The sequence below is a fragment of the Dreissena polymorpha genome, chromosome 5 (genome assembly GCF_020536995.1).
Source record: "Dreissena polymorpha isolate Duluth1 chromosome 5, UMN_Dpol_1.0, whole genome shotgun sequence".
In the NCBI taxonomy this organism is placed as follows: Eukaryota; Metazoa; Mollusca; class Bivalvia; order Myida; family Dreissenidae; genus Dreissena; species Dreissena polymorpha.
Genome location: NC_068359.1, coordinates 42,679,459 through 42,693,899, shown reverse-complemented (window position 1 = coordinate 42,693,899; position 14,441 = coordinate 42,679,459). Strand labels below are relative to the sequence as shown.

General features: G+C 37.9%; 1 protein-coding gene across 1 annotated transcript in view; it reads right to left on the bottom strand.

Annotated features, from left to right (window-relative positions):
- LOC127880820 (Fanconi anemia group D2 protein-like) overlaps positions 1–14,441 on the bottom strand; it is a 126,423-nt gene that overhangs the window by 83,777 nt on the left and 28,205 nt on the right. Inside the window, exons 16-25 of the mRNA XM_052428267.1 lie at positions 13,542–13,676; positions 11,006–11,137; positions 9,786–9,893; positions 8,805–8,854; positions 5,848–5,907; positions 3,365–3,557; positions 2,714–2,790; positions 1,188–1,319; positions 724–824; positions 439–554 (exon numbers count right to left, since the gene is read on the bottom strand). Of these exons, the coding sequence (XP_052284227.1) occupies positions 439–554; positions 724–824; positions 1,188–1,319; positions 2,714–2,790; positions 3,365–3,557; positions 5,848–5,907; positions 8,805–8,854; positions 9,786–9,893; positions 11,006–11,137; positions 13,542–13,676 (1,104 nt within the window). The remainder of the gene's footprint in view (positions 1–438; positions 555–723; positions 825–1,187; positions 1,320–2,713; positions 2,791–3,364; positions 3,558–5,847; positions 5,908–8,804; positions 8,855–9,785; positions 9,894–11,005; positions 11,138–13,541; positions 13,677–14,441) is intronic.

Sequence of the window (14,441 nt, the reverse complement as noted above, 5' to 3'; positions counted from 1 at the left end):
ATCGTCAATATAACACTATTATTAACATAGTTACAGTTAAAACACCGGAAAACAGAATGATGCGAATTACCGCTACTGGGTAACTGACAGCGAAAAAATGTCTTGGCATGGCTGAAGTTGTGCATAACGCGCATCAAGTTTTTAAAATGAAATTTTGGGGTAAAAAAGTGCGCCTTATACACAACTTTTTACGGTAACCCTTTGCATGCTGTGAAATTTGTTGTCTGCTAAAATGTCTTCTGCTTAATTTCTAAATTTAGCATTTTCTTCGATTTTTTTCAAAGAATATTATCAGAATAACAAACAGTTTGGATCCTGATGAGACGCCCATCTGGATCCAAATTGTTTGCAAAGGCCTTCAAAATTCGGTTCCCGCACTGAAAGGGTTAACCCACATGCATTAAGCCCAGTTTTCCAAGAACTGTGTACATAGTTTACCTCAATGAACCAGTTGATGGTGTAGAACAGAGAGGACACAATAATGTCCTTCTCCCTCTGTGACAGGGGATCAAGCTTCTCATATACCGTCTCCCTGGTCAGGAACACCGCACAGCCTGTAGAAAACTGCCTATTTAGAGTGTGCTTTTTAAGGATGAAAGCTGTCAAAATGTTTTATCAATATTGCCCAGGAAGATGATTTTTAAAGTCTATGTCTAGCTCTCTTTGCTTAAGTTTGCAACGCAAAAGATTCATTTATATCACTTATACTCATAATGCTCTTACCGAGCAGTGCGTCTATATTATCCAGGGTCCCATGCTGGCGTTCTTCACACACCCTCAAAAGCCTCACGGATGGGGCCAGGCAGAGGGGGTCTGTCAGACTACTGGAACAGAAATTACAGTATGATTTTTTAACAAAACTTAAAGCTTAAGTTTATATACAAATTTCCCAGGTACAAAAGTTAACATGCAACTGATTTTCAAAATGTTTTTTTTTACTAAAAAAAGGGCCATAACTCTACTGATGTTATAAAAAATGGCACTTTATTAGCAATAAGTCTATTTGGCACATTGATAAATATTTGTTTAAATTTAAGACACAATACATTTAGAGATATAAGCAACACAAAAATCTGACACAGATGGTCACAAAAAGGACGCATCTTTATGCCCTCAAAATAAAAAATAAAAGCATCACTTTATAGTCAGATTATTAAAGAATGTAAATAGCCCACGGATGTTCTCACCTCTCAGTGTATGCAGTGAGCGCAGTCTTCCTGCCACACTTCTGTACGACCAGGGGCAGTATGTTGATGGCTAGTGCTCCCTCCGTGTCATCATCAAGTCCATACAGACAGTCCATAGGGATGTTACCACTTCTGTCAAAGGTTGGGACCATAGTTATACATTTGAGCTGTTCTCTGTGAAAACAGGGTTTAATGCATGTGCGTAAAGTGTCGTCCCTGATTAGCCTGTGCAGTCAGCCATGTGCGTAAAGTGTTATCCCTGATTAGCCTGTGCAGTCAGCACAAGCTATACAGGGATTAAACTTTCAGCAGAAACTGAATTGTTGTTTAGAAGAGTCTTCATATAAACAAAAAATGTCCCTTAACCCTTTGCATGCTGGGAAATTTGTCGTCTGCAAAAATGTCGTCTGCTGAATTTCTAAAATTAGCATTTTCTTTGATTTTTTTTCAAAGAATACTATCAGAATAGCAAACAGTTTGGATCCTGATGAGACGCCATGTTCTGTGGCGTCTCATCTGGATCCAAACTGTTTGCAAAGGTCTACAAAATCCGGTTCCAGCACTCAAAGGGTTAAAGAGTAAAGCATTGTCCCTGATCAGCCTTATACAGTTAATCTGGGACAATACTTTACACACATGAATTAAACCCCTTTTTCTCAGAGCAAGGTTACTTAACTTAGTTGCACTTTAGAATTATCACAAGACTCGAATGACACAGCTCCTTTTAAAACAGATGCCTTTAACAGTTAGTTTGTGTACTGTTTTAGTTGATGTAAGTACTTAAAGTCAATCTTTTGATGTTTGCTAAACATGCATGCCAACCCACTTGCTGCCAAGTCTTTAGCATGTGCAGTTATTCACATATTTTTAAGATTGCATTCCCCATTGACCTTGACACTTGATCACAATTCAACAGGAGTCTCCCTCCCTTCAAGATTAACCAGCAGATCAATTTATATGATGCAAAGTGTTTTTAAGATAATTTATGGGGGAAAAAATCATGTAAAAAAACTCTGTTACCTTGACCTTTGACCTGACGAACTGAACACAGATGGGAGTCTTCCTTCCCATTTAAGAAACCAACATACCAATTTGGATGACCGTAGACCGAAGCGTTCTATATATATCTTGTGGAAACCAATTTCATGATAAGCTCTTGTTGAATTGACCTTTGCCCTTTCCCCCCAAAACAAACCAGTAAAGCAATTTGTATGATTTTAGGTCAAACTGTTCTTCAGATATCAAGCAGAAACATATTTCGAGTTACAAGCCTCTTTGACCTGTTGACCTCAAAATTAATAAGCATCTCTCCTTGCAAGAGACCATCATATTAATCTGCATGATTGTACGTTGAAGTGTTCTCTAATTATTGTGCAGAAACAAAAAAGAAAGACCAACCAACTCTCCATGTGACAGATGCCAAAGCAATAAAGTCTGCATACCCCCACTTCTTCGAAGGGATCATAATTTAAAGACATCACAAGATCAGTTTTGTATGTAACAAGATGATGTTAAGTTGAACTCACTCAGTCGGCTTGTTATCTTCTATATCCACCACAAAGGATTCTTGAAAATCCACCGTCAAGTTTTCACTGATCCAACTCTAAATGGGAAAAATATTCATAGCATCTACAGGTTTTCTAGACAATATGACAAATGTTATCAGTTATAACGGAAACCATTATTAAGACCCCCCCCCCCCCCCCCCAAAAAAAAGAAAAGAAACTAAACTGATAAAAAATGTAGTACCAATCTTATTTCCGAAATGATGTATAATATAATTGGCTATTTAAAAAAAATCAAACTTATGTTTACTTTGAGAGTTAATCGAATGTATCTAGTAAATACTTCATAAATAAACATGTTTTAAAAGGAATAAACAGAAAGGGCACAATTTCAATATCTACTTACTTCAATGTCAGCTTTAAATTGTATTGTATTGTTAATGGGTTAATGGTAAATCAAATCTTGGAATAAGGCCAATCCCACCCCATACACAAGGGTGTGATTTAAGAACCACTTCAGAGGAGGAAAATACCCTTCCCAGTTTACAAGGTTCAACATTCATTTGTATATAGATCAAGCAAAATTACTAATAATAACTAATTGCAGAATAATATGACATTACAAAATGAGGAAATCAGATAAAAAAAGGCCAAAGCAAACCCTTCCCATACCTCTACATTGCTGACGAGCTTTCCCTGCGCAACTATTGACGAGAGCTCATCCAGGAAGAGAGCATACGCCTCAGGTGACTTGGCGCTACTGGATCGCACCAGGGTGAGAAGGGAGACAACCTGGTTGTAGAGGTCAGCTTCTAGAGTGTCCGGTGTGCTAGAGTTACCACTGCTCTCAGGGCCAGCTGGCTGACTGAAATAGTTAATGGCTAGAAGCTAAAGCGGAAAGTGTCGTCCCTGATTAGCCTGCGCAGACAATATGCTTTAAGGAGCAGTTGACAGACTGAAAGAGTCAACCTTCTACTGATACACATTTACACAACTTTTAGAAGTTCTAGTTTTAGAAGTATAATTTGACAACAAAACATTAAACATTTATCAACAAAAAAAGTTCTCGTTTAAAATTGTAGCAATGCCAAAATAAAATGAAACCTAACACTTATTCACTTTATAGTTTGCTCGTTAACATACACTTTTCACTGTTCATACAGTTTGATGTTTGTTTTCACAAAAATTAACATTTCAACATTGCCCATTGCAGACAAGCCCTATAAGCACTGACAGGGTCTCCTGTTGTGGAGAAGATTCTCTCACTGGGAATTGAGGTTCCTTGCATCACAAGATAACATTTAAGCTTAGTATATGACGAAAGATGCTTTCAAGACCATACATGATGAAGGAACACAATTTGACAGGTTGCGAAATTATGAAAAATTTACCTGAATAACATTCCAGCCACACTCAAGCCACTACCATTGTTTTTAATACAACTCAGAAAGACAATAAGGATTGAAAACTTACTTATTGCCATTAGGAATTGCATTTGTAAGATTGTAAATTCTCCATGATTTCGAATTAGTTTTACTTTCGGGAAGGATCTCAAATGATCTGCTCTGCTATTTGACTGTCACACGTCAATAAATATCGACTATTATACGTATCTTTTATCTTTTGAAAGAACCAGTCTGTATAAAAAACAATACTTGTGAAAACAGCACTAGGTTACATACAACTATGAAAATAAATATTTGGAACCAAAATTTCCAGGGGTGGATCCGTACCCGCGAATCTGAAGTTGGATCCGATATCATCGGATATTTCGGGTACCCGTTGCAGCCCTATTGCCAAGCAATATAGTCCCCCAACGGTGAAACTCCACCATTGTCAGTATTTTGTATATATTTATATTTGTTGCCATAGCACCCAGAATTCATGACATAGGAACAAAATGAAATGACGTGCATAATCTCCATATTGCCATCTATCCATATTTCAAGTTTCATGAACAAATATGAAGAACTTTTAAAGTTATCGCACAATCCAGAAAAGTGTGACAGACCGACTGATAGACAGAGCGCAAACCAGAAGTCACCTCCGGTTTCACCGGTAGGGGACAAAACCATCTATTTTAGGTAGGCTATTCAACTAACCTTAAACTCTATGATAAAGATATGTGACTGCACAGGCTTATCTGCTACGACACTATAAGCACATGTATTTAACCCCCTTATCACAGAGCATGACTTAATGGGATAAGCATGTGCCAAGAGTGTTGATAAGACCATTGAAATTAGGGTGGTTCAACATTACTGAATTTTAGATTCTAAACTTGAAAATAATTTAGTTATTTGTTACTTAATAAACAATGATAGGCACTCACTAGCGTTACAATAACGAAATCAAAATTATTTTGATTCTAACATGAAATGGTTGAGTTTTTTTAGAACTACTTTAATTGGTTGCGTTTAATTCCCTTTTTGATATCAGAACCAGAACTTCATTCTAATTGTGTTTTAGGATAGTTCAACAACTATATTTCATGACACGCAAGACACTTGCAAAGTCTGAAATGAATGCCAAAAAGAGGCATAATTTTGGGTGGGTACAGGTGTAGGACTTAGGTCTTGGTTAGTGACTGCCTATTAAGACTCTGATTACTTATGTTAAGTTTCATTTAAAAATCTGTAGTAGATACAGATAATTAGTTGTTGCAAAAGTGCAAAGCGTCATTATTCTAGTAAACAGCAGGTCAAAGTTATGACACTTGGTAAAGAACAACACAATGACCAGACACACATGTATAAATTGAATATCTGCAGTAGAAACGGCAACACAGAAAACCTTTTAACAAACCTTTACCGCAACTTTATTCTGAGGAATGGGTGAGTAGTTTAGTATAGTATTTGCTGAATAACAGGGACATTCTTTAGCTATCTTGCAGGGTTAGAGTTAAAAGTATTGGTTCATGAAATCACACTATGACCCGACACAATGACCCTGAACACGTGTGAAGTTTCATTTGAAAACCTAAATAAATCACACCCAAAAGGACAATCTTTTCAAAACCCAATATGGCTTAATTAGACTGCAGAAAATAAACTTCAAGAACAGAACTTGTGGCAAAGCCACCTGATTCTTTAAAAACAGATAAAACGGTCTATGTTCAAAATATTTTAATTAACATACATCCTCAGTTTGCATACCTTTTCTCTGCCACACAGGTCACTATCATTACAGCCCCTATGACACCCATCCTCTTGTACCTAAAACATGCAAGTAGCATGAAAATATAATTCGCATTTGGGACAAATGCGCATAAAGTGTGGTCTCACTTAGCCTTTGCAGTCGGCAAAAAATAATCAAAGACGACACTTTCCTCATAGACTGAATTTACATTACGAAGAGACATCGTTCGAACGTTAAATACCATAAAAGAAAAACTTGTTGTCCCGCATTAGCCTGTACAGATTGCATTAAGTCCCGCATTAGCCTGTACAGATTGCATTAAGTCCCGCATTAGCCTGTACAGATGGCATAAAGTCCCACATTAGCCTGTACAGATTGCATTATGTCCCGTATTAGCCTGAACAGATTGCATTAAGTCCCGCATTAGCCTGTACAGATTGCATTAAGTCCCGCATTAGCCTGTACAGATTGCATTGTCCGCCATTAGCCTGTACAGATTGCATTGTCCCCCATTAGCCTGTACAGATTGCATTAAGTCCCCCATTAGCCTGTACAGATTGCATTAAGTCCCGCATTAGCCTGTACAGATTGCATTGTCTCCCATTAGCCTGTACAGATTGCATTAAGTCCCCCATTAGCCTGTACAGATTGCATTAAGTCCCGCATTAGCCTGTACAGATTGCATTAAATCCCGCATTAGCCTGTACAGATTGCATTAAGTCCCACATTAGCCTGTACAGATTGCATCGTCCCCCATTAGCCTGTACAGATTGCATTGTCCCCCATTAGCCTGTACAGATTGCATTAAGTCCCGCATTAGCCTGTACAGATTGCATTGTCTCCCATTAGCCTGTACAGATTGCATTAAGTCCCCCATTAGCCTGTACAGATTGCATTAAGTCCTGCATTAGCCTGTACAGATTGCATTAAGTCCCACATTAGCCTGTACAGATTGCATTGTCCCCCATTAGCCTGTACAGATTGCATTGTCCCCCATTAGCCTGTACAGATTGCATTTAGTCCCGCATTAGCCTGTACAGATTGCATTGGCCCCCATTAGCCTGTACAGATTGCATTTAGTCCCGCATTAGCCTGTACAGATTGCATTGGCCACTATTAGCCTGTACAGATTGCATTGGCCCCCATTAGCCTGTACAGATTGCATTGTCCCCCATTAGCCTGTACAGATTGCATTGGCCCCCATTAGCCTGTACAGATTGTATTGGCCCCCATTAGCCTGTACAGATTGCATTGGCCCCCATAAGCCTGTACAGATTGCATTAAGTCAAGATTTCCCAGAACAAGGCTCATATACATTAGTGTCGTGTTCTGAGAAAACTGGGCTTAATTCATGTTTGTAAAGTGTCGTCCATGATTAGCCTGTGCAGTCCACACAGGCTAATCAGGGACAACACTTTCCGCTTTAATGGTATTTTTAGTTTCAAGGAAGTCCCTTACCGAAAATCAAGTTTAGGCGGAAAGTTTCGTCCCTGATTAGCCTGTGCAGACTGCACAGGCTAATCTGGGACGACACTTTACGCACATGAATTAAGCCCAGTTTTCTCAGAACAAGACACATTATAAAGAGACAAAAAAACTGAAGTTGCAGAGATACAGATTGTTTACCAATGTGAAGTGATTATAATACACACAAGCCTATGAGCACTATACTGGTTTAAGTAACACAAGCCGATGAGCACTATACTGGTTTAAGTAACACAATTCGATGACCACTATACTGGTTTAAGTATCACAAGCCGATGAGCACTACACTGGTTTAAGTAACACAAGCCGATGAGCACTACACTGGTTTAAGTAACACAAGCCGATGAGCACTACACTGGTTTAAGTAACACAAGCCGATGAGCACTACACTGGTTTAAGTAACACAAGCTGATGAGCACTACACTGGTTTAAGTAACACAAGCCGATGAGCACTACACTGGTTTAAGTAACACAAGCCGATGAGCACTACACTGGTTTAAGTAACACAAGCCGATGAGCACTACACTGGTTTAAGGAACACAAGCCGATGAGCACTATACTGGTTTAAGTTACACAAGCCGATGAGCACTCCACTGGTTTAAGTAACACAAGCCGATGAGCCCTACACTGGTTTAAGTAACACAAGCCGATGAGCACTATACTGGTTTAAGTAACACAAGCCGATGAGCACTACACTGGTTTAAGTAACACAAGCCGATGAGCACTACACTGGTTTAAGTAACACAAGCCGATGAGCACTACACTGGTTTAAGTAACACAAGCTGATGAGCACTATACTGGTTTAAGTAACACAAGCCGATGAGCACTACACTGGTTTAAGTAACACAAGCTGATGAGCACTACACTGGTTTAAGTAACACAAGCCGATGAGCACTATACTGGTTTAAGTAACACAAGCTGATGAGCACTACACTGGTTTAAGTAACACAAGCCGATGAGCACTACACTGGTTTAAGTAACACAAGCCGATGAGCACTATACTGGTTTAAGTAACACAAGCTGATGAGCACTACACTGGTTTAAGTAACACAAGCCGATGAGCACTATACGGTGTAAGTTCAATTGGGCTAATTCTGATTTTCGGATTGCTAAATCCAGGCTTGTAGAATTTTCTTGCTTGCAGGCAACAACTTCAGAATTGATGAAGTCTTTGCTTAAGAGCTGAGTATGAAGACTGATTAGAGCATGTTTTATATTCAACTGACTGTGTTAATCTAGTGATTATGTATAATATACATAATAATACAAGTAAAATATGTTGTCATCCTTAGTTGTTTCATTCAGTCATACTAACACCATGAAAAAGTCATGAATAACTTGGAAAATTAGTATATGATTCTCAATCTGGGACAACTGGGCTTAGATAGCTGTCCAGTTCGCACAGGCTAACACTTTATCATAATGCATTTAAACCAGTTTCCCCAAATGAGACTCACATGTTTTCATAGAAGTGAAATCAAAACATTACTTAGGGTTGTTGTTTGACAGCTGCTTCCTGATAACAATATGTAGATCATCCTGAAAAAAGAAAATGAGAACATTTGAGCTTTGCTCTGTGAAACATTGGTTTAATGCATGTGTGCAAAGTCTTGGCTCATATTAGCCTGTGCAGTCCACACAGGCTTATCAAGGACAAAACTTTCCACCTAGACTTGATTTTCACTTAGAAGAGACTTCCTGATCATCTGGGCTTTCCCTTGAGGCATTTGCATTAAAGCTACTTTTCACAGACGGCAGCTAAATAAAAGCATTTATAGGGCGGCCATAAAATTGGTGCACACAAAATTTGAAAAATATTGGATATGAACAGGGGAAAAATATTCTAAAACATATGGAAACAGGAGATGTGTTTGTCAGAAACACAATGTCCCCTTCAGCGCCACTTTGATTTATGAATTGTTTTTTATCATTTGGAAGGTACAGATAATTATCTCCCTTTGAAGCTTATTACTTCCCTTGGATTTGGTTTTTTTGACCTTTGACCTTGAAGGATGACGTTGACCTTTCACCACTCAAAATGTGCAGCCCCATGAGATACATATGCATGCCAAATATCAAGTTGCTATCTGAAGGGACATAGAAGTTATGAGCATTTTTCAAAACCTAAACTCAGAAACCTAAACGCAAAGTGTGACGGAAAGACAGACGGACGGTCCGATCACTATATGCCCTCCTACGGTGGCATAAAAAAATATTTCAAGATAAAATTGACCTGGAAACTTCAATATTTAAAGTTATGAAAAGTTATTATTGTTGACCATATTTAACATTATTAGCTTGACCAGTTCTAGCACCATTTGAATCATTTCACAAGTCAGTAAGCATACAAATTATCTCAAAATGGACACACATTTACAAAGTTTTTATCGTAAAGCATAATGGGCATTTGGAGATTTGATACGCAGATTAATTTGTCAGAGCTATATCTGCAGTTATATTATTAACCTACCTGTATAAGTCCCCCTTCATTTGCATTCTTGAAGGCTAAGGCACTGAGTATCACATACAGCTTTCGTATCTGACCCACTGAAAGATTGTCCAGGTAGTCCAACATACTCTGAAATACACAGGGAGAGATAACTCATGGATAACTGTCATTATTTTCAGTATGTTTAAACCAGCGCATTTTTTCCTTCTTTAAAAAGTGCTTAAAAAGGACAATTTACAAAACAAGACATTAGTTAAAAAATTCCCAAAAGCTGTCCCAAAAAATTCCCAACCGGAATCACTTGTACCCCCTACCCCTTTTTATAATGAATTTACGCGAATATTGGAAATTACCCCCGGAAAACCCGATCCGTGGAAATCCACTGATCTGTGGAAAAATCACACCACTGAAGAATGGCAAATGGTGTTAACATTATACTGAGCCTTTACAAGAATTGCAAGGGTTTCAATATTATACCGTACTTTCACAAGAATTGCAAAGGGTGTCAATATTATACTGTACCTTCACAATAATCGCAAAGGGTGTCAATATTATACCGTACCTTCACAAGAATTGCAAAGGGTTTCAATATTATACCGTACTTTTAAAAGAATTTGTAAGGGTGTCAATCTTATACTGTACATTCACAAGAATTGCAAAGGTGTCAATATTATACCGTACCTTCACAAGAATTGCAAAGGATGTCAATATTATACCTTACCTTCACAAATATTGCAAAAGGTGTCAATATAATACCGTACCTTTACAAGAATTGCAAAGGGTTTCAATATTATACCGTACATTTACAAGAATTGCAAAGGGTGTCAATCTTATACCGTACCTTCACAAGAATTGCAAAGGATGTCAATATTATACCATACCTTCACAAGAATTGCAAAGGGTTTCAATATTATACCGTACCTTTACAAGAATTGCAAAGGGTTTCAATATTATACCATACTTTTAGAAAAATTGCAAAGGGTGTCAATATTATACAGTACCTTCACAAGAATTGCAAAGGATGTCAATATTATACCGCACTTTCACAAGAATGGCAAATGGTGTCAATATTATACCGTACCTTCACAAGAATGGCAAAGGGTTTCAATATAATACCGTACCTTCACAAGAATTGCAAAGGGTTGCAACATTTTACTGTACTTTTTAAAGAATTTGCAAGAGTGTCAATCTTATACAGTACCTTCACAAGAATGGCAAACGGTGTCAATATTATACTGTACCTTCACAAGAATTGCGAAAGGAGCCACTTTGTTCAGATGGTGTGTGACCAGATCAGCCAGGATGTCCAGGGAGGCATCAATCTCTGCCTCAAACCCACTGCCTATGTGCTCCACCATGTTACCCACAATCTCCTGCATGTTGACAATATTTTGTATTTGAGCAGGGCTTAATGCATGTGCATAAAGTGTCCTCCCAGATAAGCCTGTTAAGTCCCCAAAGTCCATACAAGTGGAAAGTGTAGTCCCTGATTAGCCTGTGCAGACTGCACAGTCTTATCTGGGGCAATATTATACGCACATGGAATAAAGCCCCTTTTTACACAGCAATGCTCTTTTTATATTCAAATATAACACAATAAACAAAATGTGTTATGGAAAAAATAAGTCTTGTTCTAATAGCTAGCACGCTCCAAAAGCAGTAGAGTAAAGCTAGCATTATGATGGCCTTTTCCATCTGAAGTATGCTTTGCAAAAAAGAGATTTACTTAAACTAAACAAGAGATGTGCTTGTCACAAATACAATGACCCCTATTGCGCCGCTTTGAAATAAAATTTCAATATATCATTTGGCAGGTTTAGAAATTATCTCCCTTTTATAGCTTATTACTTCCCTTGGATTGCATTTTTTTCTTTTGATCGTGACAGATGACATTGACCTTAAAATTTGTTTGAGATTATATCCTTTAAAAAAATATTACTTCCTTTGTGAAAATGATCTGTACCTGCCAAATGATATAAAATAGAAATTATCTCCCTTTAAAGCATGTTGCTTCCCTTGGATTTTGTTTTTTGACCTTTGACCTTGAAGGTTGACCTTGACCATTACCTTTCACCACTAAAAATGTGCAGCTTCATGAGATACACATGCATGCAAAATATTAAGTTGCTATCTTCAATATTGCAAAAGTTATGGCCAATGTTTAAGTTTTCGGACGGACGGACAGACAGTTCAAATGCTATATGCCACCCTTCCGGGGGCATAAAAAGCACATAAAAACCAAAAGCGTCATCCTGAATAAGCCCCTGCAGACTGTAAACAGCCATCCAGGATGACAATTTATGAAAATGCATAAAGCTAGATTTTTCCATGAACCATGAACTGTGCTTTCATTAAAATTGCTTTTAATATTTTAAATAATTTATATCTTAAAGACATTGTTTGAATTATGTTTGAATTATATTTGAATGGCAGACTGTCCTCAGATTTATTAAAGTATTTTAATGCCTAAAGACCTTTAAATAAAAAAAGGGCTGTTTGCAAAACATGCATGCCATATGGGCTGTCAATTGCAGTGGCAGCCATTGTGTGAATACGTTTTTTGGCACTGTGACCTTGACCTTTGACCAAGTGACCTGAAAATCAATAGGGGTCATCTGCGAGTCATGATCAATGTACCTATGAAGTTTCATGATCCTAGGCTTAAGCTTTCTTGAGTCATCATCTGGAAACCATATTACTGTGTCAAGTCACCGTGACCTTTGACCTAGTGACCTGAAAGTCAATAGGGGTCATCTGTGAGTCATGATCAATGTACCTATGAAGTTTCATGATCCTAGGCTTAAGCGTTCTTGAGTATTCATCCAAAAACCTTTTTACTATTTCGGGTCACCGTGACCTTGACCTTTGACCTAGTGACCTGAAAGTCAATAGGGGTCATCTGTGAGTCATGATCAATGTACCTATGAAGTTTCATGATCCTAGGCATAAGCGTTCTTGAGCTATCATCCAGAAATCATTTTACTATTTCGGGTCACTGTGACCTTGACCTTTGACCTAGTGACCTGAAAATCAATAGGGGTCATCTGCGAGTCATGATCAATGTACCTATGAAGTTTCATGATCCTAGGCATAAGCGTTCTTGAGTTATCATCCGGAAACAATTTTACTGTGTCAAGTCACTGTGACCTTGACCTTTGACCTAGTGACCTCAAAATCAATAGGGGTCATCTGTGAGTCATGATCAATGTACCTATGAAGTTTCATGATCCTAGGCCTAAGCGTTCTTGAGTCATCATCCGGAAACCATCTGGTGGACAGACAGACAGACGGACATACGGACAGACCGACATGTGCAAAACAATATACCCCCTCTTCTTCGAAGGGGGGCATAATGATACAACTTGTTTCATTTATTAATTCCCAAAATGGACTTTGGTCCTTGACTTTTGTACAAATTTACTTCAAAGGAATTTCTGAATAAAAGATTCTGTAAAACAACTAAAAACAAGGCACTTGCACTTAAACAATATACATGTTAATTATAAAACACAATTATCTATAGCCAACATTATTTGAAGCAGAGCCCAACTTTGACATCAAAGTGTAAAGGGCTATTTGCAACAAGCATAAAACCAGAGGATCTTGAGTATAACTTGCAGTCATTTCAGGTTTCATGCTGTTTGCTGCTCATCAGTATCTCAGTTTTAGATTTTTTTTAGAAAAGCCTTTCAAACTTCAATCTACTAAGAAAAGTCTGAAATCTATAGCCCACATTATTTGCACCAAAGCCCAACTTCCATCATCACAGCTGCCTACCTGTCTATGGTAGGGCTCGAAGGCAATGAAGCAGTGCTTGTAGAGGGAACAGCCAAAATATGACACAGGTAACTCGGGCGATCTCAGAAGTACCTCTGACAATTTCAACAGAGACTGGAAATATCCTTTTAACACCTGTAAGCAATACAATAGAAATTGAACTCAAAATCATAACGGCGACAAAATCATATAAATATTGAATATTTCAAAATATTCAAGTAATTGGTGGTTTAGTGACTGAGTTTTATTTAATATATACTTTTATTTAATATCATACATGTAAGTGGTGATTTAATTACTGATTGTTACTTCTATTTAATATCATACATGCAGTAACATACATGTGATTCTGAACCAAAAATTTCACAGTTCATGACAGTCAACATTTATTCACACAAACTCTTTTACCCTCTGAAACAAAATCAATCCCACTTTTGACACCTAGGTCAAAAATCTTAAATGTTACCATAATACCATTATTTTATAACATGAGATAATTTTCTAGAATCCAGTACAACAAGAGATGTGTTCGTCAAAAACACAATGCCCCCTATTGCGCCGCTTTGAAATAAAAACAAAATTTGACCTTTGACCTGAAGGATGACCTTGACCTTGAACTTCCAACACTCAATATGTGCAGCTTCATGAGATGCACCGCTTTGAAATAAAAAAAATAATTGACCTTTGACCTAAAAGGATGACCTTGACCTTGAACTTCCACCACTCAAAATGTGCAGCTTCATGAGATACACATGCATGCCAAATATCAAGTTGCTATCTTCAATAGTGCAAAAGTTATGTCCAACGTTAAAGGTTTTTTTTCGGGACGGACGGACAGACTGACATACTGACAGACAGTTCAACTGCTATATGCCACCCTACCCGGGGCATAAAAACAAA